Source organism: Prinia subflava, chromosome 20 (assembly GCF_021018805.1).
Source record: "Prinia subflava isolate CZ2003 ecotype Zambia chromosome 20, Cam_Psub_1.2, whole genome shotgun sequence".
Taxonomy (NCBI): Eukaryota; Metazoa; Chordata; class Aves; order Passeriformes; family Cisticolidae; genus Prinia; species Prinia subflava.
The window spans coordinates 8,773,101-8,796,203 of NC_086266.1; the positions used below are offsets into that span (position 1 = coordinate 8,773,101).

A 23,103-nucleotide genomic window follows, 5' to 3' on the forward strand; every position below is an offset into this window, starting at 1 on the left:
TACGAGCCCCAGCACTGTACTTCCCCTTGTCATTATGAGAAAGAGGGTGACAGCAAGGTGACAGGTGGGGAGCAGGAAGCTCAGGGGTGAAGGCTGGAAAGGTATTCTCAATCCCTTCCTCCCCACCCCTCATCTTCTCCTTAGTAATGACACTATGCGAGCAGCAGCAATGAGTATCTTCTCTCCAAATATTTACACAGCATAAATACCCACGTGGGGAAGGGGAAACTTTGCTTTGGCTCCAGCTTGAGCACACAGAGGGTGGCCCCAGATCCTATAGTGACCCTGATGGGGCTGGACTGGTGGTCAGACCACATCAACTATCAGGTTAGACCTCCACTTCAGTGTCTCCAGCCCCATAGGCTGGGGGAGAAGCAGTGGCTCCAGGGACACTGGGGACAGACAGTTAAAGCAAGGCAAGCAGTGAGGGGCTCCATAGATATGGGGTAGGGACAGGGACCGGTTCCCCTACCCAACCCTTGTTCCCTGTGGGCAGCACCCACCCAGCACCTGGGCTGGGCTGCTGCCCTGCTGTCAGCCTAGGGCAGGTTGCTGAGCTCCTTAATGGCCTGAAGGATCCTCTTCATATGGCCCACTTTGGTTATCCCCAGGTCCTGCAGGAAAGAGAAAGAGGAGGCCATGTATTTGCAGGGGGCAGCTCTTGGCTCTTGTTAGTGGACAGATCACAGGGCAGAGGATGAGGCACAGCCCAGCTCCCCATGCTCTCCCTTACTGGAGCACAGTGCTTGCCCGGAGCCCTCTGCCCTCTTGAAAGCACATCCCCACGCCTGAAGGCAGGTGAGGGTAGGGTGCTGTTGACACTGCGTTGGACAGGTGAAAGCTGGACAACCAAGGCCACCCCCTCCCCTGCTTCCCTGCCCCTGTGCACAAAGCTGCACAAGCTCAACTCTGCAGACCCAGATGTAGGGCCAACTTGCCGCCAAGAGGGATAGGGAGAGGAGGGATGGAGGACACCATGTTCCCCAGGGCCCGGGGTCCTTCAGGAGGCACAAGGGGGTTGTACCTTAAGGTCTCTCCTCTCCAGCAGAATCAGCTCTGAGCCCTGGATGTCATGCCGGATAAAAATGTCTCTGTATTCCCCTAAACCGAGCGCTTCCAGCCAAACTGCCACTTCCTCGGAGCCCCACTTGTCTGCTAGCAGGGAAGAAAACCACAGTGGTGGACTGCTGGGGCCTGTGGAGGCAGTGGGACACAGCAGGCAGGCAGCAGTGATGGCAGCCTGTGGCCAGCAGTCAGCATCCCCCCTCCCAGCCCTGGCTCCAGCAGGGCCAGAGGCCACAGCCTGGTCAGGCTGCAGAAGTCTCTCCTCTCCTTGGCTTACTTATGGGCCACCTGAGCTCTTCCCCCTCAACCAGACCCCCAACCATGGACAAGGGATTTACCCAAAGGTCTGATCTGAACCAGAGCCCCCTTCTCCCCACAGCCAAGTAGTTATAGGGTTGGGTGCTCTGCATGTCTCATATCAGAAAAAGCAGTTAAGGGGCTCTTGGTGACAAAGGTGACACCCCTCCCAGGCAGCCAGGTGATGCCCTGTTCCCCCTTCCTGAGGATTCTTCCCCAGCATGCCCAGGACAGGAGATGGAGGGATAGGTCAGCACAGGGGCAGTCCTTTCTAGGATGGATTGCACCACCCATCTCTCTCTGGCTCACTGCTCACTTTACCTGGGAGTGCACTGTTGGCCTTCTGCTTCTGCAGCTTGTCCTTCTCCTTCCTGGGCTTGGGAATGTTGAGGCGAAGCTTAAAGCTGCCCTTGTTGGCACTGCTGGCACCTTCCTGTGAAAAGCCAGGCTTGGTGGGATGCTACAGCTCCCTGAGGCCACTGGGCTGTTCCAGACCCCAGTGCCTGTGCACCCACCTCCTCAGCAGGATGGGCAATAGGGCCCAGCCAGTGGATGTCCAGCAGCCGCTGCAGCTCCTGGCCCAGCACGCTCAGGGGGCCGTGAAGTGCCTCCTCCTCCTGTGGCGAGTCCAGCTGTGGGGGACAGGGACCATACCCAACCCTGCTGCTACCCTCAGAGGTACCAGCCTTGGGGCACTTTGGGTGCTCTCCAGCCCCTCACTCACCGCCTTCCCTTCCAGGAATGCCCTGGTCTCAGCCCACAGCTCCTTGATGCTCAGCACCACTTCCACAGCCATATTCCTGCTGAGAAACTGGGGCACAGAGGGGTAACCCCTTGAGTGGCAGGGCCCTACGGGGCCTGGGTAAAGGCTGCCTTACACTCGCAGTCCTCACTCACCTCTGAGGTGCCAGCAGCTTTGTGGGAAAGGGCTTCACTCAGTGCCAGGGAGCTGGCATTGACTGCATGTGCCAGCTCTTGCTCCACAGCTTTGTGAGCCTTAGCTGCCTCATGGATCCTGCAAGTAACAGGGGCTGGAGCTGCCAGGGCGCCCCTGGGCTGGGCAGGCACCTTTGCATGGCCACAGCACAGCTCCCCCTTCCCTGTGCCCACCATATTCCCCTTCCTGCAGTCTGACCTGGCAATGAGGGTCTCCGCGACTCGTGAGACCTGCTGCAAGAGGCTGTTCTCCTCCTCGGTAAGGTACTCCATGGACTGCTGGGAGCTGAGCCGTGGCCGTGTGGCTGCTCGGTAGCTCTCCCCTTTCTGTTTGTCCTCCCAAGACTTGAGGGTGCTTTCAAATGCCTGCAGGGGACAGACATGGCCCCTCTGAGATGGCAATACCTCTTTCCCATGTCCCAGCATGGTCTTGATGAGCACCCCAATCTCACCCGATCCCTTGTCAGCATCTGGGCTCTATTCTTGTGCTGGATTTTGATGATGCCAGGTGGCTGGATCCAGGCTTCTCCATCCACCTGCACAGGGACACCCTCGTCCCCCCGGATGGTGATCTTCACCATGCGGCACTGTGGGGCAGACAGCCCAGGGGTGGCATCAATAGCTGCCAAGCTGAGCACTGCCTCAGGCTTCACTGCTGCCCCAAAAGCTTTCTGGCACCGCTTGTGGTCCTGCAGGGTGCCTTGCCACTACCTGTGCAATGCGATGGTGCTGGAGATTGATGACCCGTGACACAGCCATCTGGATGCTGCCAAAGACTGCCACCACCTCCAACTTCTTGTCATCGAAGGATGGAGCCCCAAAGTTCTGTGGAGGACCACTGCACATGAGACTTCCAAAACGGGCTCATTTTGGGACCCAGCTTTTCCCCCATGTGTGCCCAAGGCAGGGACACCCCAGCCCTAAGGTGTTTTAGGACTGGGGACAGGACATTATGCCACCCAATTCATCTCATGGTACTGACACTCACATTGTCCTCCTTGGTGCCTCCCCAGAAGTTGATGCCCCCAGCATAGCTGGGGATGTTGAGGACAGCAATGCCCTGCAGGCTGGGCAGTGAGATAGGCACCCCGTCACACTGCAAGAGAGGGCTAAGCCTAGGGGGCCGCTCTAACGCTGCTCCTCCCACCCTGTCTCCATTTTCCCAGCGCTGTACCTCCAGCTGTACCCGCTGCTCCAGGTTCTTGTAGGTGCGCTGCAGGAGCTCCTTCGTGCCTAGCACTCCATACCACATCATGTTCTTGGTGCGGCTGCTGTGGGGCAAAGTGGAACAGACGAGGAGCTGTGGGCTCCCCACTGCCTGTCACAGGCTCCACACCCTTCCCAGGGCACTGTGCTGAACAGTCCTGGACTGTTGGCCCTACCTTAGTTCCCTCAATTCCCGCTACCTCCCGGGACCGCCAAGGTGCAGCATGTTGCACCCAGATATTAACCCTTCCATGCCAACATGGCAATGTCCCTCTCTCCCAGTGCAGAGCAAGTAAATCCCACCAAGCCCTCATGTCTTCACCCCTTCTGGGGTGCCTGCCACCAAGGGGTGCTCATCCCAGTAACAGGTGCAGGTACAAAATCTGCAGCAGGAAGGCTCCCCAGCACAGTAGCACCAAGTCACCCCTATGCCTCCCAGCATCCTGATGGTCCCTCCTGGTGCAAGCACTAGAGAGCCAGGTGTACATGTTTCGCCTCAGGGAAATCTGAGGGTTACGGCCAACCTGCACTTCTTGGGGTGCTCATCACGTTTGTTGTTGAACTCCAGGGAGATCTTTGCATCCAGGCCGATGCCAAAGTAGTTATTCATGACGCATTTCTCCGAGAAGTGGCTGAAAGCAGCAAACAGGGAAAGCAGGTTGAGCAGCAGCTGCACATCGGTGACTCTGGGTTGGCATCAGAGGATGCAGTGTAACACCCACTGGAGCAGAGCAACTGGCACTGGGAAACCTGACCAAAACTAGCAAGGATGCCTGCATTTCCCTCAGTCACCATGGCAGGACACCCATGGCACAGCCAGGACCTGCCTGCAGGCGGGAGCACCAAGCTCCAAGCATCAGCCAGAGATCCCCCACCATGCACAGGCAGGCTCCCTCAGCATGGGCACTGCTTGGCCAGAGAGGGCCTGGTACCAGGGAAGCCATACTGGGGGGCAGAGGCTGCTGCAGCAGCCTCCTCAAAGGGGCAGCATGGTACCAGCTCTGCTCTGCTCCTGCTCCGTGATGAGCAAGAGTGGGCCAGGGTTCCCAGGGCACGCAGAACACCTGACTCACAGGGTGCTGGGGTCTTCAGGGAACTGCAAACTGCCAAAGGTATCTGGCTGGTCCAGGATGATGGAGGAAGATGCAGAGGTCACCGTCACCCGCTGGGAGCCTGGTCAGGGTGGACAGGGAGGTAGCTGCCACATGGGTTCTCACCCTGAGCTCATCCCACAGCTCATGCCCCCACAAAATGCCATATGCCCCGCTGGCATCTTACTGAGCTTCTCCTCCTCCTTGTTGACTTCCTCTGAGCTGTCCTTGCTGGGGCCCACACTGCCCTGATAGGCTTGGGTCTGCTTGTTCTGTTCATCCACAGCTAGATCCAAAGAGGGGCATGACAGGGAGTCTGTGGAGCCCTGTTGCCCCTCCTCACGTCAGCCCTGTGGGCTCGTGCCAGAAGGGCCCAGGGTGAGGCCACTGCTGCCATCCCAAGGATCCCAGGGGAGAACAAAGCCATAGGTCCAGCACCAACCCACTGTGGCTTCACAGACCCTGTTGGGCTGCTGCAGCATCAGGGAAGCTGCCACCTCCCACCACTCCCTCACCTTTCTCTGTTTGCTCAATGATTTGTCGCAGGGCTTTCTTCAGGCTGTTTGCCCGCAGCATGAGTTGCTCCTTGGATTTGAAGATGCGAGGCATGGGGCTGGGGTTGAAGCTGCCAGCTTTCTCCTGGTCCTTGACATCAGCATGGGTGGCCTGTGCCATTTCTTCAGGGACCATAATGGCCTGAGCCTCCTCGTTCAGCTCCCGCACCAGCGAGTCCAGCTTTTCATTCAACATGGCACACTGCAGGACACCCACCCCACTCAGCACCTGGCACAAGCTGCTGCCCCCCACCAGTGCTGGGTGCTTCCCTGGGCACTATGAGTGCCTGGATACCCCCAGGCATCTGGACTCCCCATGCCTGGGCACCCCAAGCATGGACAATACATGTACAACAAGGGCATAGGGTGGAGGAGCAGCCCCTCCCCTGCTCGGGGGCTGTGCCACCAGCTTGACCCAGCCCTCCAGCTCCCCCGAAACACACCTTCCGTGCCATCAACTCAGCCTCCTGCTTGTTCTCTGTTGCCCTCTTGTAAGCCCGCCCAACTTCGGCCACAAAGTCATTGACAGTGCCACAGAGGAACCTGCCAAGGGAAGCGGCTGGAGGTCAAGAGGAGCACAGCATGGCCAGCAAGGCACAGATGCCAGCCAAGGGGGCTGCTGAGATAACATTCGCTGTTCCAGAGGGACAGTGCCAGAATTATCTGCCAGGCACCAGCACACCTGGCGGCTGCTGGTGGCTAGTTGGGACAGCCTGGCCAAGGTGGGTGCAGTGGTCCTGGGGACATGCCCCAGCCCAGCAAAGGGGCTCTGGCATCCCCATCAACAGTCTCCTCCTTACTTTGCAGAGGAGATCACCACTGAGTGCTTGTCTGACTCCAGAATCTTGGCCAGGTGGAAGGCAACAGAGTCGGCGTAATGGGAGATCTGGACCTGGGGAGCACAGGTGGAGACAGTTGGAGCCTTGCCACCCTGCCATGTACCCCGCTCAGGGATGGAGCTTTGCTCAACCAGCCTTGAACTCGGGATGATCAGCCCACTCCCACCACTGAGGGCAGCCATGCCCATGCTGCTGGGCAGAGGGGAAGTCAGTCACATCAGGAGGGAAACTGAGGCAAGGGATTGAAGGGGAGCACACAGAAGAGTCCAAAGCAGTCCAAAGCCTGGTGGCAGGCTAGCTCTACCTCACCTCCTGCCTGCTCCCAACTGCACATATCAGGCTGAGACCTGTCAGGCTTATTTCATTGCATGCAGCCGACTGTGAGCCCCCTCATAGCCCCAGTCCCCAGGGATCCCCAGCATGACTTCTTCCTGTGCCATCCCTCCCTGTGTGTCCCTGAATGGGGTTGAAAAGGAACCCCCCCTCCAGCCTGTCCTCCCCATCTCAAGCCCTCAAGTGCCAAGAATTCCCACCTGGATGTTGGAGTCTCCATTTTCCTCATCCTTCAGGGGTGATGGGGACTGCTTGGGGGCCTCATAGGTCAGCACGCTCCACCTGCCAAGCAGAGACCGTGGCTGCTTGCCATCTCCTGGCCTCCTAGCACACGGACAGGCAAGGAACTGGGACAGGCTGCCCAAGAGATGCCAAGGTAGGGAAGACAGACAGGCATGTATTCTGTGCCTTGCTCACCGGTCCAGCATCTTGGTGGTTGCCCTTTCCAGCTTCTCCAGGATCTGCAGCAGCTGAGTGTCATCATCACACAGGCTGCCCCAGCCTAGGACCCGTGCCAGGTCATTACCAGTCCCCAGTGGCAGGACACCCAGCTGACACTGCAGGAGAGAGACAAAGCGGGGGTGCTCAGAGCAGCCCCCAAGGGCACCTGTGACACCCTCAACCCTGCTGTGCCCATCACTTGGCAGCACACGGGTCAAGCAGAGTGTGCCAGCACTGGGGATGGTGCCAGTCTGCACTAGCAATGCCAGGCACTCCCACTCACCTGCTTGTGGAGGCCAAGGGCATCAATCTCAGAGAGCACCCAACCCACGCTGCCATCCCCACCACACACCAGGATTCTGAAGGTGGAGAACTTCTGGAAGAGGCGCAGCCTGGGTGGGGGGCAAGGAGAGACTGAGTGCTGTGCCAGGTGCCCACCGGGATTCCACCAAGGCAGTTAGGGCTCAGGGTGCTCAGGCTGGCACTTACCCCAGGTGTGGGCCCCCATTCATGAGGTCAAAGACTTGGGCTGGGTTGAGGAACTGTTTGAACTTGCGCAGAAACTTGACACCCTGGTTGTCCCCACTCTTAGAGTTGACAAAGGCCAGGAGAGGGCTGGAGCAGGTCGAGGGGCAGGTGGCTTTCCAGAAACCTGCAGTAAGCCCAAACACATGAGCCCCAGCTCTAACTCCCCACACACTTCAGGAGAGCAGTGTGGACACTCCATCTGTGCTGAGCCCAGCCTGTGGGGTGCTGAGGCAGGAGGGGCAGTGATGGGGATGTCCAGGGGATAGATAGTTAGGGGCAGAGGGAAGAGGAAGCACTGTGCTTTTAAAGAAATGAGGTGGGGAAAGAAATGTGCCCAAGGCAGAGCAGGATTGACAGCTGGCCCAAAGTCTGCACCTGCCTCAGGCACACCTTGGCCATCCCAGTCCCCTGGCTGGTATCTGCAGGCTCCTTCCCTTGGCAAACCCAGCAATGCTGCAGCAGGGAGTGCATCAGCCGTCACTACCACTGGCACCAGCCCCACAGCCATTGCACTCACAGCCCCATGGGCTGCAACCAGGAGCCCCAGCACACCCACCACAGCAAGGGCAACATCCCCACAGCCCACCCCCTCCTTGCCTGGCCACCACTCCGTCTCTACTCCCAGCCCAGCTGAGCAGAGCAGATCGGTAACACAAAGCACTGGGAGCTGCTGAGTCAGAGCGTGGGCTGCAGCAGAAAAGCTTGGTGCCAGCAGTACTCATATGCTTCAGCAGGACAGCGTGGCAGGACGAGGGGGGACTAATGCCTTGCTAAGCTGTTCCCAGTCAAGTGGGCAACAGTCACAGCCACGGATGGCTAGGCTGCTGGAGAGGGACAGGGTAGAGATGCTACCAGGGGTCAGCCACCACAGCCGAGGCTCTGGAGCTGAAGAGCAGCCGCGTGATGGTTACCCTGATAGCATCCCGATGAGTAACAAGAGGGAAACGAGCCACCGGCTGAGCTGAGTGATGAAAAGCATTAGAGAATGAAGAAAGAAATATCCAGACCAGAACAGATTTTGCTCAGCGGAGGCCAGCTGGGCCCCTCACGAGAAGGAGACAGCCGGGGGGGTCCCCTCATGCCCCACATGGCTTCTCCCTGCAGTGTCCCATGCCAGGGAAAAGCTGTGCTCTGCACTACTAAAAAACCAGCTGAGCTTCAGGCATGGACAAATAACCCAAGCAAGAGCTTTATCCTGACTTGAGAGAAGCTGAACCATTGAGGTGCAACAGAGAACATCCCAGGGGTGTAGGGCTGGCACCACTGATCCCAGCACAGAGGGACCACGTCCTGAGCCACTGCAAGAGGTGGCGTGGCAAGAGCAGCTAAAGCCACATGCAGGCAAGATGTGCTACCCCGAAGCCCACAGAATACCACCAAGCCCTGAAGCAGAGTGTAAGGCAACAAGCAGCATTCAACCAAGCCAGGGTGCTGAAGGTGGCGTTCCTGCTGCCCCACAAAATAGGCACAGTGCCGCAAGTCAAAGCCTCCAGAGGAACTCAGAGAGCTCAGAGCCCTATCTCAAACAGCCTGTGCCCTCCATCACTCACCATCAGAATCGATGCTGTTCAAGGCAGTTGGTGGGATGATGGACACTTTGTATTGGCCCAGGGGGCACCTCTTGCCAAGGAGCTCCTTGCAGGCACTGTGAACCTGGGAACACAGGAACACCTGCATAAGCAAAGCTGAGGGATGCAGCACCAAGGTCGCCTGCATCAGTTTTCCCAGAGATGCACACAGGAGGGGCAGTGCTATCTGTGCTGGGAGAGGGGTAGGGACAGAGATGGGTACTTCCTTACAATGGCCTTGCACCAGAGACATCGCCAGTCCTGCAGCCTCCGGACACTGCCACAGGTCCGGTCACAGACAGCACAGCGTGCGCTGACGGGCAAGTTCCCCTCCAGCCACTGATGGGGCATGGCCACCTGCAGAGAAGGGCAGCCACCAATGGCATCCTGCACACTTGAGGGACAGGTCATTCCCCAAGTACCATGGAGGTGGTGCCATGCAGCAGGGCAAAGCAGGCCTGGGACCCCTCACATGTCCTCTCATCCCTGCCTGCCTGGCCCCTTGAAGCCATCAGCATGTGAGGCAGGGCTGACATGTCCCCAGAAAATGTATGGAGGTGGCCCCACCTAGACAGCAAAAAGAGTGCCAAAGGAGGTGTCCCCAAGCTATGCCCCTGCAGAGCCAAGCCCAGAGCCACACAATGCAGGGGACAGCTACAGTTTCTTCCTGCTTCCTAATTTGGGCACAGCAAGGCCAGTTCTGCTGGAGGATCTGTCCTGACAGGATCCCTGGCAGGGAGTCCCCTGCTTACCCCATCCTCATCCTCAATGATTTCAATGCCGATGGAGGCCAGAGTCGTCCACTTGCAGTTGTTTGTGGCTCTGACAGCACAGCGCTTGTGTGCCTTGAACTTGCAGACTGCATGGGGGGAGAAGTGAGGAGCAGGGAAGGTCCTCACAGCACACACATCCCTGATCCCAAATTCCTCTGCATCTGTGCAGTGGGCATCACCCTGCACCACTCCTGCTCTGGCCCAGCCTTGAGAGGCTGCCCTGCCCACCTCCCAGTAGGACCCCAGCACTGACCTTCACAGGAGAGGCCATGGGAGGTGACCCCTGGAAGAGCTTCACGGCACACGTTGCAGAAGGTGGGGCGGGCGTGGGAGCAGGCGTACCAATTGTGCATGCCCGAGAAGTGCTCCATGTTGAATTGTGTGGCCTGGAGGCACAGCCCTGCCCCATCAGTGCCTGGGACCCTCAGCTGGCACTCCCTCCCTCCTGCCCCCCACCCCGCCCTGAGTCCTCCCAGCCCAGCTCCTGTCTTCCTTGTGGGGCTATGCCAAGGGCAACAGCTCTTGTCTGGCAGTCAAAGACACACAGAGGGAAACACACTCTACATGGAAATATGGATCCACACAGCACCCTGCCCACATCACCTCATGGATCTCCCACTTCTGGACAGATTTCAGGGCAGTGATCCAGTCCTCCATCTCCTTCCGGTTCTCTGCACATAAGATGAGCTTCCGGAATGGCGTGATCACCTGCAACAGCCACCATCCCCACATTCTCTTGCAAGGCCACCGCCAGGCCAGCCAGAACCCAGCGCAGACCCCAGCAATCTCTGGCACACCACTGCCACCTCCAGCAGCAGGATGCCATGCTATGGAGTGCCCTGTGGCTCTGGGGGTATAAGGGAAGTCTGTAGTGCGCACCCACAGGGTGCTGAGGTCTCCACAGGGTGCAGTTGGTAGCCCCACACCTCCCTCACCGTGAAACTGTTGTTGATGTTCTTGGTGCTGGTCTCAGCCACACTGGCATCAGATAGGTCCACCTCATCAAAGATCAGGGACTGCAAGGGAGAAACCAGAGTCCCAGTCCACCAGGCAGGGATCTCTGTCTCCTCTGGGCTGGCAGGTTCAGGTCTCCCCAACTGAGCATGCTGGAAGTGCCCCCCCAGCCTACCTTGGCATCCTTAGCATAATAGAGTGTCCTGCCTCGCAGCTTGAAGTATCGTCTCTTCCACCTCTGGAAGGAGCTCGTCTGCTTCAGCAACAGCCCCTCCTTTACGCTCTTCTGCAGAGATGACAGTGTCCTGAGCTCCCGCAGCCCCCCAGGATCACCAAAGTCACCATCTTCCCCTGTGACCCCAGTCCCTGGGTCCCCAAGAACACAGATTGGACATTCTGGGGCTCACTCTTGCTGCATATAGCAGGACAAGTTATGTTCCCTGTCCACCATTGCCTGGGCACTCCCTGTGATCTGGAAGGATGCTGCTGGACATGGCAGGGCTGGAAGATGCAAGTCTCCAGCAGTGCAGAGCCTCAGCTGTTGATGTTTCCACTCCATCCCCAGGGCAGTGCCTGAGATCCTCACCCTGCTGCAGCTCCCTAGAAGCCAAGGGCAGAACTGGAGCCGGGAGAGCTTCCTTTAAGAGGACACCAGTGCCCCAGAGATACCAGGACTGTAGCTTGGAAGTGGCATTACCTGGGCACTGAGGCCCCAGCCAGTTAGGAGAGCAGACAGCCGGGGTGCAGCTAGCTGAGCCTTGCCCCCACAGCCCTTGGAAGGGACACCCTGGGGCTGAGGGCAGCCCGCAGCATGCAAAGCATCCCCTGCAGCACAGTGCATCACTGCAACCTGGCTGCCCATCCTCTGCCCTCCCCGAAACACAGCACCTGCCAATATTTACCCTTCTCGCAGTGGTGTTTACAAGACTCAATTAATTAGTGTTTGCAACATGGCTATGAGCCTGAGTGGGGTGGCAGAGATGCTCTGGCACTGCCTCATCTTTGATTGTATCTTCTTTAAACACCACCGGCAGCTTCGTTCGGCTGCTTCTCTGCAATTAGCTGCCACAGTGGTTGTATCCAATCCAGGCACATGATGACAAGCCACATTTAACAGCAAATTAGTACTGGGCACAAGGGCACAGCAAGGGAACCATGGCCCTGGGGCTCTGCACTCCTGTGCCAACCCATGTGCTGCAAGAGGTGGCACCCAGGCACCCACCAGCCTGCAAACACACCAGCCCCAGGTCTCAGCCTCAATCTACTGCCCCATGGGTCTGAACCAGATGGCCAAAGCAGCAGGAATAGCAGGAGCCTTCAAAGTCACAAAGAAGCTAAAACCCTGTCTGGGATGCTCCCTGCGCTTCAACTCCCCAAATGCCTAACCCTCCCAAACCTCCCTGGGGCACCCACCAGGTTGTTCCCTGCTCTCTTCCAGCTTGGAGTTTGAAGAGGGATGTTTTAAGCCTTTATCACTCACCAAGACTGGTGCAGAGTTTGCTGTGGTCAATCACCCTGATGCCTATGAATGTCAGTTCAGGTTCAAATAGCCCAGTTGTCCCCAGTGCCAGCACCCTGGGACACACTGCGTCCTTTCCCTGGCTTCTCAGCTGTGAGAGCACAGAGGGGCCCTTCCAGTGGGGTCCAGCTGTGACCCCCAGATCCACACACAAACCATGCACCCTAGCAGTCCTTGTCCCACACCAGAAGGGGACAAGCCAGGGTCCTGCCATAGCCAAGTGGGATCCAGCCCCGAACACCACATCCACCATACTTGGCTGCACTCCTCAGGCGCAGGTGCCGTGTTTGCTGCAGTCATTGCTGTTGCTGCAAAGGACAGGCAGTGCGTGACAGCGAGGAGTGGCGTGAGGAGCTGTGACGGTAGGGGAGGTGGGGGGGCAGCAGGAGAAAAGGATGACAGGGAAAAGGAAGAAGAGGCGGGTCCATGGTGGCGCCTCAGGGCTATCACAGCAGGGACTGGAGCCAGCTGGGCACAGGCACTTTGCCTGGCTCCAGGGCCACGTGGGTGGCAGGATACAGCAAGGACTGGCTGCCTGGGAGGATGGCACCTACTCCTGCAAAGAAAGGTCAGAGCCGAAACACCCCCAGCAGCAGCTCCTGACAGCAGCAAAAAGTCATCACTCAGCCCCAAGATGTCACAGTCCTGGCCATCCCAGGGACAATATGCAGCTGCCCTGAAAGGCAGAGTCCCCCACCTTCACCACAACACCCACCAGAGTTTTACACTTCCAATACCATGGCTGGGGGGAGTGTGCCTCTGTTTTCTACCAGTGCAGACTAATCCCTAGTTATCCCAACATGGGGTGGCAAAATTGGTGCAGAGAAGCTCAGAGGGCACCTCTACCCACACCTACCCTTGGGGGCTGCTTTGGGCATCAAATCCAAAGCCCTCTGTGTTACCATGTGCAGCATTTTGCTGCACAACTCACATCAACAGTTACGCATCCAGGCTCCATCATCCCTGGCATGTGATGCCACAGGCTCCATTGGTGCCAGCATGGGGCCAGACAACCCTTCCCTGGGGAAAATAAGGCAGGTCCCCTTTCCAAAATAAGCCCAAGAGCCCAGCTGTCCCATGCTGCCTGGGCAGGCACACAAGTCTGGGGTGCCACAGGGCTGTTTTGGGATCTCACTATGGTAAGCCACCCACTTACCTCATTTTTTGACCTCATTTTGATGGGTCTCAGCCAGGAGCAGGGAGCAGCTCCCAAGTGGCTCTGTGGTTTTGGACCCCTGCTTTCGGAATGAACAACACGGGGGACCTAATGGCCAAGGCCAGCAGCAGGCCCAGCCACACAGTGAGAAGCCACACTGCAGCAGCATTGCTGGGTGAGCCCAGTGTTTCCTCTTTGCAAACAGGAAAGGGCTGGAGATGGCAAAGGCAGACAGGCCATGCCAGGGTGGCATCACCCCTGCTGTGCTGGCTGCCTGAAGCCCTGTCCAGGGCACCAGGGTCACCACAATAATATTGTAAGTGGCTATTAGGTACCCTAGTACTCAAAAGAGCTGGAGCTGAGCACCTGCAACACAGGGACTGCCTCTTCTGCCAGGAGAGTTTTGGGGAAACTGGCAGCCCTTGGCCACTGGGCAGTGAGCTCTGCACTGGTCACTGCACAGCTGTAAGCACAGTATGCCACCCACACCTCAAAACAAGCCCAAGCCCCTCCACTCACCCCAGCTGCAGCTCTTCTGTCTGGAGAGCCCCAGGCAGCACTGCAGGGAGCCTAAGCAAAGCCAGTGTTGGCCCCATCTCAGCAACCGAGGTGGCACACACAGCCACATACAACCTGCCCAGCAATCAGCCAGAGGCCAGCTCCCCTGTAGGACTCTCTCCCAGCACTCCACTGCCCCATCCTGAGGTCCTTCCCTGCTCTCTCCAGCCCAGGGGACTCAGCACCAACACTGGGGGATCCCAGAGGTACAGGGCGGGAAGGCAATGGCAAGAATGAAACCATACAGCGTCTGCAGACACTACCACCTCCAGCTCAGATGCAGCTGAAGCGGCAGTGGCAGTGGAGCCTCAGAGGGGACACAGGTAAAAATAGCCCTGGGAAGATGGCCAGCTACCTGCTGTGCCAGGACTGGACTGGTTCCCAGAGGCCATCATGCCACAGGCTGGCTGTGTGCTCGGCAGGCCAGGGGAGCTCAGCACCCTCCAGCAGGGATTCTTCCAGATCAGGCTACAACCCAAAAAGCCAGCTCTTCCTTCAGGCCTAAAGCAGATCCCCAGAATGCTGCTATGTTCTGTCACCCCACTCTCCCAGATCTGTCACCACCATTCCTGGGAAGAGCCCATTGTGCAGCCAAGTCTGACCACAGCTGGGGCAGGAGGGTTTTCCTGCTGGGATCAGCCTGGACAGCGAAGGAGCGCCTGGAGATGAGCCAGAAAGGTTGTTACTCAGGAATGTCGTCACAGATGGCTGGTGAGCATCACACTGTCTGCCCACATAGCTGGCCACCCTACACCACTCCTGAACGGATATACTTGTCCCTGTGACCACACGATGCCTCACCCAGTAGGAGGAGAAGGGAAAGAGGATAACCTGTCAACACACCAACCTGCCTTGCATCAGCAGGCAGCCACCCTCCTGCTCCAAGTGCAGCAGCCCACTGGGCACAAGCCGGGCTCCAGTTGCATCAGAGCTCAACCTCCAGCTGAGGCAGCAGGCACCAGGACCACAGAGGAAAGCTGGCAGACCTCAAACAGCCCAGCTGTAGGGCTTCCACCAGCTGCTAGGCACTCCATGGGCTGGAGTCAGTTGGAAACCTTATCAGACACAGCAGAGCTCTTCCGGGACTGAGAAGTCAGGGGGCTCAGTGCCTGACTGGTGCTATAGCCCCACAGGCTCTGCTGCTTCCAGAGGATAGAGCTTTCTGCCATTGCAGGACCAACCACAATATGCCTTCTCCATGGTGGGTGGATGCTTAAAAGGAGATTTCTGCACCAGTCCTAACAAGCCATCACATCATGCCCACAAGGCAAGGGGGAAGGGGACAGAGAATTAACAGGAGAGGAATGGAGCCCCCAGAAAAACGACAACCCCCATAATGCACATCATCCAGCAGCTGCTTTTTAAAAATGAGGTCATGCTTCCCTATCTACAGCCACATTGGTCCCCAAGCATCCTGCTGGCAGGCATCCCACACCAGCCCAACCTGTGCTAGTTCCCCCCTGCTCCTTGTGCTCTGATGCTGATGGGCACAGCCCTCCCACTCTGCCCAGCAGGGGTGGGCAACAGCTGATGGACAAGAGCAACATTAACATAATGGAAAAAGTGAGCAGAGAGAGGGCAGAGTGCTTGAGAAACCTCACAAACATCTGGCTAGTGACAGTGGGACTATTTTCACACCCCAGGCACTAGCTTGGCGAGTCCTAATTAATGAGAGCAAGCCCAGCCTCCCTGGTGTCAGACAGCATTTTCTTGTGTTGAGGTGCAATTTCCTATTTTTTCATCTCTGTCCATAGGCATACACCACTGAGACGAGCCTGGTTCCCTCTTTGCTGCACCTTCCCTTTCAAAAACTGGGGACCCCTTGGTTACAGCCTCTCCTCCAGGCTGAGCAGTCCCAGCTCTTCCAGGCTCTCTCTGTATGAGAGATGCTCTAGTGTCCCACCAGTGTCAAGTCTGGAAGATGCACTGCTCAGGAGCCACGGTCCATCCTGCTGCTGAAGAAAGCATCAGGCCTGACCTTCAGCTTCCCAGGCCCGGCCTCAGCCAGCTCTACCTTGCTTTCTTCATCTTTTGGCCAGGAGTTAGTGCTCAGTGGGCAGCCTTCCCCACAGCCTGGCTCTACAGCACTGCCTCACCAGGCTCCCTACAGCTGCCCAACACCCAAATATGCACAGGTACAGCTTGTCCCATTCCTGGGGCACCCTGAGCCTGCAGGGTGCTCAATACCTGCAGCAAGGACAAGAAGTCTTCATTCTTCAGGGTAACATTAACCCTACTGACCTCCCTGAGCCCCACTGGAGGATTCTGGTGGGTCCTTCAGCCCCCACCAAACAGCTGTGATGTATCTCAAGATCAGGAATTTGGGAACATGATCCCCCTTTCCAAACAGCAGACAAGCCATGGTGGCCCCTGCCCACCATGGCCATGTACATTGTGTTCATGCCATGGGCAACCTTGGATCCCTGGCATGCATCCTGCTGTGCCCCCCTTGATGCCTCCATCTCCCAGCTCTGGTGCAATCACCAAACGACCTGTTGCTCACTGAACCAAGCAGCGCTGCTGGATCACTCTCTGCCTCCACTCAGCTGCTGGGAGAGCCTGTGCTGAGGCAGTGCCAGGAAATGAATGCCCCAGCCACCTGGGCAGGATGTGACCCACCACCCCCAGCAACTCAAATGCAGTTGGTGCATCCCAGAACCAACCTCTCTCCCCTTCACCTTCTCTCCACAACCAGCCCGAAAGGGACCAGTGCTGGGAAGCAGCATCACATCCCCTTCCCACTCTGCCCTTGCACACTTAAAACCTCATACAGGTAACTGGCAGCCCCCAGCTGCATTGAGGGGTGAGGTGGGGCGGGACGACATCAGCAAGACCCCATCCATCCTGGAGCCTTTCAGTCCATGGGGACACCTGCATCTGGCAACTGTTTTTGTCACTGAGCACAATGACCTCACCGCCTCCACGCCAATGCTGGCACAAAGCACCCCACAGGGTGTCTGCAGTTCCAGCCTGGAGGTGTGGAGTGGGGTGATGTGATTGATGTGGAGGCTTGAGGAAGGGATGTGGGGGCATGGGTGTTCAGAGTGCAGATGCACTGGGATTGGGGAGCAGCAATCAGATGGATTCAGCAGATCCAAAAATAATCCTCATCTACTCCTGTCCCAGGGCCTGGACAACAGCCTAGAGTGGGAGAAGCTGTCTGCTTCCATCACCAGAGACCAAGGTCTCCCCAGTCAGTGTGAATGGACAGTGGGGTCGGGGTCCTGATCTTTCCCAGACCTCCAACATGGCAGGTTCCTACAGACCCTCTCCAGCACCTCACCCATGACATATGACCCAAAATAGGACAGTGTGCCCTGACCCCCCATCACCTGTTGTCTCAGGAGCTGCCATCCTGGCACTAACCTCTCCCTTTACTGTGTTCTTTAGGCAACGATTCCCTACCCCAGCCCCACCTGGGTGACAAGGATGTCAAGACAGGGGTGTCGCTCAGGAAGGTGCCTGCCATGGCACACACTCTGTGGCTGTGGCTGGAGTGACAGGTAGCACATATGCCATGTTAGGGCTGTGAGCCCGACCTGGGTGGCAGCAGCAATCTCATTCAAAAATCTTCATCTCTGTAGAGAAGGAAGGAGTCCATCCAACCAGAGCCAGGCTGGCAAGCGTGGTCCTGCTCATCTGGACCAGGGCAAAGGCATCCTCAAGAAAAACACCGAACGCCAACACTGAAAGCACAGAGGTGGCGGGGGTGGCATACACAGCTCACTCTCAGGCCCCTCCAGCTCCAACCCGGCCAGCTCTCACTCTCTCCTCCAGCTCCATGGGCTGTTAACCCAGACATGTCATTTCCACCTGCCCATCCATCACAGCACCTGCCGCCCCTGGCATGTTCACAGCATCATCTATCTCCTGCATGGCTAATTGCTGACGCCAGGCAGGATGTGGGCAGCAGCCACACCAGGCAGGGAGACAGCCTTTCCCCACATGCAGCCTGTCAGTGGCGAGGCCAGAACCTGTTGGTGGTATGGGGGGCTGTGGCAATTGGCTGGGGCTCACGTTCCTATGCTGCTGTTGTAGGACATGGGGATAACGCAGTCATCTGCCCCTTCCCCTCAGACTTCCTGGCACTGATGCTCCCTGTGATGTCCCTGTGCCTCACAGCATGGCAAGTGCTGCATGGCAAACTCCAATGGCTACTGCTGCCCTTCTGGAAGGGTGCTGAGGGCTCACACAGAACTAAGCATCCCCATGACTCTGCCCACTGGCTTGGCTTCCCACCATGACTCACCCCCAACACCCTGCACCCAGCATAGCCCTCTACATCAGGCAGGCAACTTGGAGAGGGCAGAGCTGGTGCCAGCCTCCTCCAAAGAAGGGGAAATTAAGGCATGTTACTTGAGTAGCCAGAGGGACTCAGGGCCCCCTCAATGCCCCATGCCCCAGAAATCTCTTCTGCCAAGCGGGAAAACCCCACGGTGCTAGGTTGGAAGCATGCAATTTCCATACCTCTCATCAGGCATCCTCTGCCCCACCTCATGCCAGTGCACCAGGCTTGGCACAACAGCCAAGCCAGGGCCAGCAGGAGGGGAGCCTGCCCCAGCCCCAAGCACCCCCCAGCTACCACCAGACCCAGTACACTGCCTTCTTCCCCTTCCTTCATGCCCTCAGCACCCAACACCAGAGTTTCGTGATACCTCCCTGCTCCACAACTGCATTCCAATGCTGTGTTTTCAGAGCTCTCCCCTCTCCCTGGAGCAGCACAGCCACCAAATCCCCACTGAGGGGTGGCTGGCAACGGAAGCCGGCTGCGGGGGAATTTCTAGCAGCCCCCATGTGCCGCCCAACACTGCAGGCGCTGCCTTGACTCACTCCACCACCTCCTTCCCGCAGCTGAAAGGCAAAGAGACTGCTCACCCAGCATCTCATCCAGAGCATCCTCCCAGCACTGTATCTGCATCCTCCCCCCCCAAAAGGTTCCCCCTCAAACCTCCTTCTCTCCCCACGTCCCATCTAGCCATTCGGCCCAGGTTATTGCTCCCTGTATTGCATTTCACTGTCCGGACCTGGGACACCTCTAACCACGCACTCCTGCTTGGCTAAGGCACCACACCCTTATTTTTGCTATATTTTGTAGGTACCATCAAAATAGCTTTTTCTGAGCAAACTGTGATACACACCTGCACACACACGCACACACACCCCAGCTGCTCTCATGCCAGTGGCTGGGAAGTGTAAGTGTCACATCTGACCTCAAAGGTGTTCCCATCTGTCCAGCAAAACACCACTGGGGACTGGATCTGTGGGAATGGGGCCTGCAGTGGAGCTGGCACAGCCAAATTAATCTGGGACACTAGGAAAGATGCAGGTTTCATTTTGCCACCCAACAAGCCCTGCACACACAGTGCCTGCAGCAGTAGGTGCGATCCCAGAAGCCTACAGAACTGTCATGACCCTAAATCTCAGCCCCAGAGCATCCATGGTGCAGAGCCTCCCAAACAAGAGTCCTCTTCTTCCAGGGACAGGTAAGGGGAACCAAGGGGATACAAATGCAGCATGAAGTAATGTGATAGGGGCTGTCTGGGTATGGGAGAGGGCCTGTTTGTGAATAGTGGGATAAAATCTGTGCTTCACAGCCCCATAGGACCAATGCTGACACTACCAGCATGTGGGGTTTACATGTTTCTATGTGGCCTCCCACAGGGCACAGGAGGCCAGAACCCTCCCAGCTCTGGCTGGGTCAAGTCTGCCAGCAGCAAGAACCTGGTACTGATTTACACCCTAGAGAAGGTAAACTCCCCTGCCCTGTTCTCAGCAGTGACCCCACACCCAGCCAACCCCTCACCCGCGGCATCCCCCACCCCTGACCTTGCTTCTCATCTGCCCCGAGGTGGAAACCTTCCGGATGAGCTTGTGAGAACTGTCCTCCTGCTCGCCCTCGCTGTCGGACGACTCCTCACCACCCACCTCGGGTGAGATGGGTGCCAACTTGTCTGAGTCCAGGGACAACACTGATTCATGGGTCTTCCTCGAGAATAGGTCTCCAGGCACCAGCTTCTCGGCCATCTTCCGACCTGGCTTGGCTCAGAGCTCTGCAGCCTCCTTTGACAGCGCTAGGAGGACAAGGACACCTAGCAATGGAGGAAGACCCGTGATGAGGCATTCATGGTCCCTCATCCTGTAGGGCTCCACCAGCTGGGAGGCGCAATCCTGGAAATCAAGGGAGATGGCGCTTCCTCATCCCCCAATCAGGGCGGCATCCTTGCAGGCAAAGTTTTCCTTCCTTGCCTTTTTTCAGTGTTCCAGCTATTCCTCAGCCTACCTGGCATTCCAACGTTGTCCCTGGCTTGGGCACAGAAGACTGTTGCCTGCCCCATGCTCGGGCATCGATACATTGGTGCATAGAGGGGTAGAATCCCTTCCGCAGCCTGTGCTATTTGCCCCTGTTGCCCACCCCTAAGGTGCTGGGCTGTCCTGCGTGGCCGGGGACAGCACAGGGATCTCCGTGAAAAGCAGCAGCTGGACCCTGCCATCCGTCTGCCTCTGGCAACTGGGAAGGGATGGGTAAACCTCCCGCACCCATGGGTCGCCAGCCCCGAGCAGGTGACTGCGGGTGGGCTGGGATGGAGGGGGGAGAGCGGGATTCCCGCATGCGGGGGAAGCCATCCCCCCATGGCATTCCTGCCGGCCCCGGGAGCTGAGGAGGGACTGGAGGGGCACGTACCTCGACGAGCGAGCCTGGATGGCAGCAGGGCTGCCGTGCCCGGGCCGCGGGTGGCGGGGGGCACCCCAGGGCGCCGTGCCGGGCCCCACGCACCTACCGCGGGCCGGCTCTGCCGCGCCCTCCCCCTTCCCCGCGGCTGCCGGCAACCGCGGTGCTGCCTCTTGGCGCAGCAACAAGCGTTGCGGAGAGAAGAGACGGGGGGAGTGAAGGCAGCGCTGCTGACTCCCCATCTCCCTGGGTGCATTGCCTGCTCCAGACCCCGGGCTGCCGGATCCCCGCCGAGCATCCCGCAGCACGCCCAGGCGGGGGAAGGCGGAGCGCCCCCCGCCCCGCACACACCTTGCACGACCCGAGCCGCCGCCGCCGCCGCCGCCGCCGCTGCAAGGTCGCTCTTTCTCCGGCCCCGGCTCGCCGTTCGCAGTACCCCCTGGCCCCGCCGGGACGTGCCTCCGCGAACGGCCCCGGCCCTGCCCCTGCCGCAAGCCCCGGCCTGCTCGGCGCGGCGGGCGCTGCTGCGCGGCGCGGGCGGCCCACGCACGGCCCCGAGCATGCGGGCACAGCGGGCACCCGCGCGCCGCCGCGCGCATCCATGTGCGGCACCCGCGCGGGCACGGGGGAGCACGTGAATGCACGTGTGCGCTGCCCGCCCACGCGGGCACGGCGGGCACACCCGGCGCGCGTGTGCCCACGCACCACCGCCGAACACATACATGTGCGCGCTCCCGCACGCATCCAGGCACGCACAGCCCAGGCCAGGCGTGGGCGCGCACGCACACACCGCCGCTGTGCACACACCTGTGCACGCGCTCACACATGCATGGTCAGGCACGGCTCCGGCAGCGGCGTGCACGTGCGCTGCCACCGTGCACAAACGAATGTTGCCCTCACATGGAGCACATGCATGGGCATGGGAGAGCACATGCACCACTGCAGTGCACCTGTGTGCACACCACCCACGTGGGCAGAGCCAACACAGGCATCACAGCCACATATGTGTGTACACCATCCACATAGGCATATGCACGAGCAGGCACATGCACGGTTTCCATGCCCATGTCTGTGGTCGCAGACCACATGCACACGCACGCGCATAGATGCGTGTGGGCATGGGTAAGCACATGCACGGCCACTGTGCACATATTTGTGCATTCCCCACAAGGGTGGGCACATGGCTGGCATGGGTGAGAATTCACACCATGGCCACACACATTTTTGTGCACATACCCACCCCAGGCACAGGTGAGCATGTGCACCATTGCCATGCAACCATACGGGCATATAGAGACACATGGAGGCATGGCCGAGCATAAACACAGACACCTCCACACACTTACTTGTACACACACTTCCATGTGCACACAAACATGCTGGCAGCCTAGAGAGCCACCCATGTCCTGAGTGCATCCCCAGCAGGGTGGGCAGCAGGATGAGGGAGGGAGCTTCTCCCCATCTGCTCTGCTCTGCTCTGGTGAGATGCCCAGGAGTGCTGGCTCCAGCTCTGGAGTCTCCAGCACAAAGAGAATGTGGTGCTGTTAGAGCAGGTCAAGAGGAGACCACAGAGATGCTCTGAGGGCTGAAAAACATCTACTACAGAAAGGTAGTGAGATGGGGGGTTGTTCAGCCTGAAGAAGACAGGCTCCGGGGAAACCTTAAAGTAGTATTTCAATACATCAAGGGAGTTCCAAAAAGAGAGTTTTTGACAGGGTATGTCCAGATAGGACAAAGGGCAACAGTTGTAAAGTGACCTATGGTGTGTTTGGGTTAGACAGAAAGAGGAAATCCTTTTTCATGGGGGTGGTGAAGCACTGGCACAGGCTGCACAGAGAAGCTGTGGCTGGCCCATCTCTGGAAGTGTTCAATGCCAGGCTGGATAGGGCTTGGATCAACCTGGCATCGCTGGAAGATGTTCCTGTCCATGGCAGGGGTAGTTGGACAGAATGTCCTTCAAAGATCCCTCCCAACCCAAACCCTTCTGTGATTCTGTGGTGTGCATGCATGCAGATATCCCTACAGAGGTGTGATTGCATAGAACATGTTCCAGAGCATGTGTTGGAGCACACACACATGCATGCACACAGGGGTTGTGCTGCCAAACAGCCCACATCTAGGGAGAGAGGGTCTGGCCTCACTTTCCATTGCACAGTGTCCCATGAGTGAGCCCCTGTGCTCATCTCTTACCTATGCCTCACTGCTGCTCTGGGTTCTCCGTGCTGGCAGAGCCCCATATCCCTTCTTCCTGCTGGCCATGCTGTCCCAGCGCAGGGACAGGGAGGGCTCTCTTGTCCCTTCCCAATGTATGGCTTTCCTTTTGCGCTGTAATGGACTGGGAGTGAAGGGAGCCTGCCACAGGGTTTGGACTTTTATGATCCCGGACTTCCCATCTGCCATATGTGGCAGGGGTCTGTCATGAAAGTATCACTACCTGCCATGTCCTCATCCTTCCCTAGCTCGGGTGTATGGGATATCATGGGACAGATGTGGGATCTGTAAAATGGAGAGATCATTGTGATGGGGAAACAGACACCAGAGCCAGGGGCTACCTTTGTGGGTTCTGTTTGCAACTCTGAGAGACTGAGGACACTGAATACTATGATGGGCCTGCT

The 23,103-nt window shown here is 58.1% G+C and overlaps 1 protein-coding gene across 2 annotated transcripts; it reads right to left on the reverse strand.

The window, feature by feature from the left end:
- Positions 1–170: 170 nt before the first annotated feature.
- LOC134560519 (diacylglycerol kinase delta-like) lies at positions 171–21,193 on the reverse strand. 2 transcript variants are annotated; one of them, XM_063416607.1, is made up of 30 exons: positions 20,840–21,193; positions 19,645–19,907; positions 10,761–10,871; positions 10,567–10,647; positions 10,235–10,339; positions 9,885–10,017; positions 9,611–9,717; positions 9,090–9,215; positions 8,841–8,943; positions 7,252–7,414; positions 7,046–7,154; positions 6,739–6,878; positions 6,522–6,603; positions 5,950–6,041; positions 5,593–5,692; positions 5,111–5,351; positions 4,783–4,881; positions 4,578–4,677; positions 4,029–4,136; positions 3,473–3,569; positions 3,287–3,394; positions 3,010–3,123; positions 2,751–2,885; positions 2,498–2,664; positions 2,260–2,377; positions 2,087–2,173; positions 1,878–1,994; positions 1,684–1,795; positions 1,025–1,152; positions 171–614 (listed from the first exon to the last, which is right to left on the reverse strand). In XM_063416607.1, the coding sequence occupies exons 2-30, from the start codon at positions 19,840–19,842 to the stop codon at positions 540–542; spliced, it is 3,456 nt and encodes a 1,151-aa protein (XP_063272677.1). In that variant the 5' UTR covers positions 19,843–19,907; positions 20,840–21,193; the 3' UTR covers positions 171–539. The 2 variants fall into 2 exon arrangements, with proteins under 2 accessions (XP_063272677.1, XP_063272676.1); XM_063416606.1 differs by having other exon boundaries at positions 1,025–1,194.
- Between the last annotated feature and the right edge of the window lie 1,910 nt (positions 21,194–23,103).

What these genes read in the sequence shown, in the direction of transcription:
- LOC134560519 (XM_063416606.1), bottom strand. Translation starts at nt 19,842, where the DNA reads ATGGCCGAGAAGCTGGTGCCTGGAGACCTATTCTCGAGGAAGACCCAT. An exon ending in GAACAGCATCGATTCTGATG is followed by an intron (nt 7,415 to 8,840) that starts GTGAGTGATGGA and finishes GGCTTACTGCAG; the next exon opens with GTTTCTGGAAAGCCACCTGC. An exon ending in GCGGAGACCCTCATTGCCAG is followed by an intron (nt 2,378 to 2,497) that starts GTCAGACTGCAG and finishes TGTTACTTGCAG; the next exon opens with GATCCATGAGGCAGCTAAGG.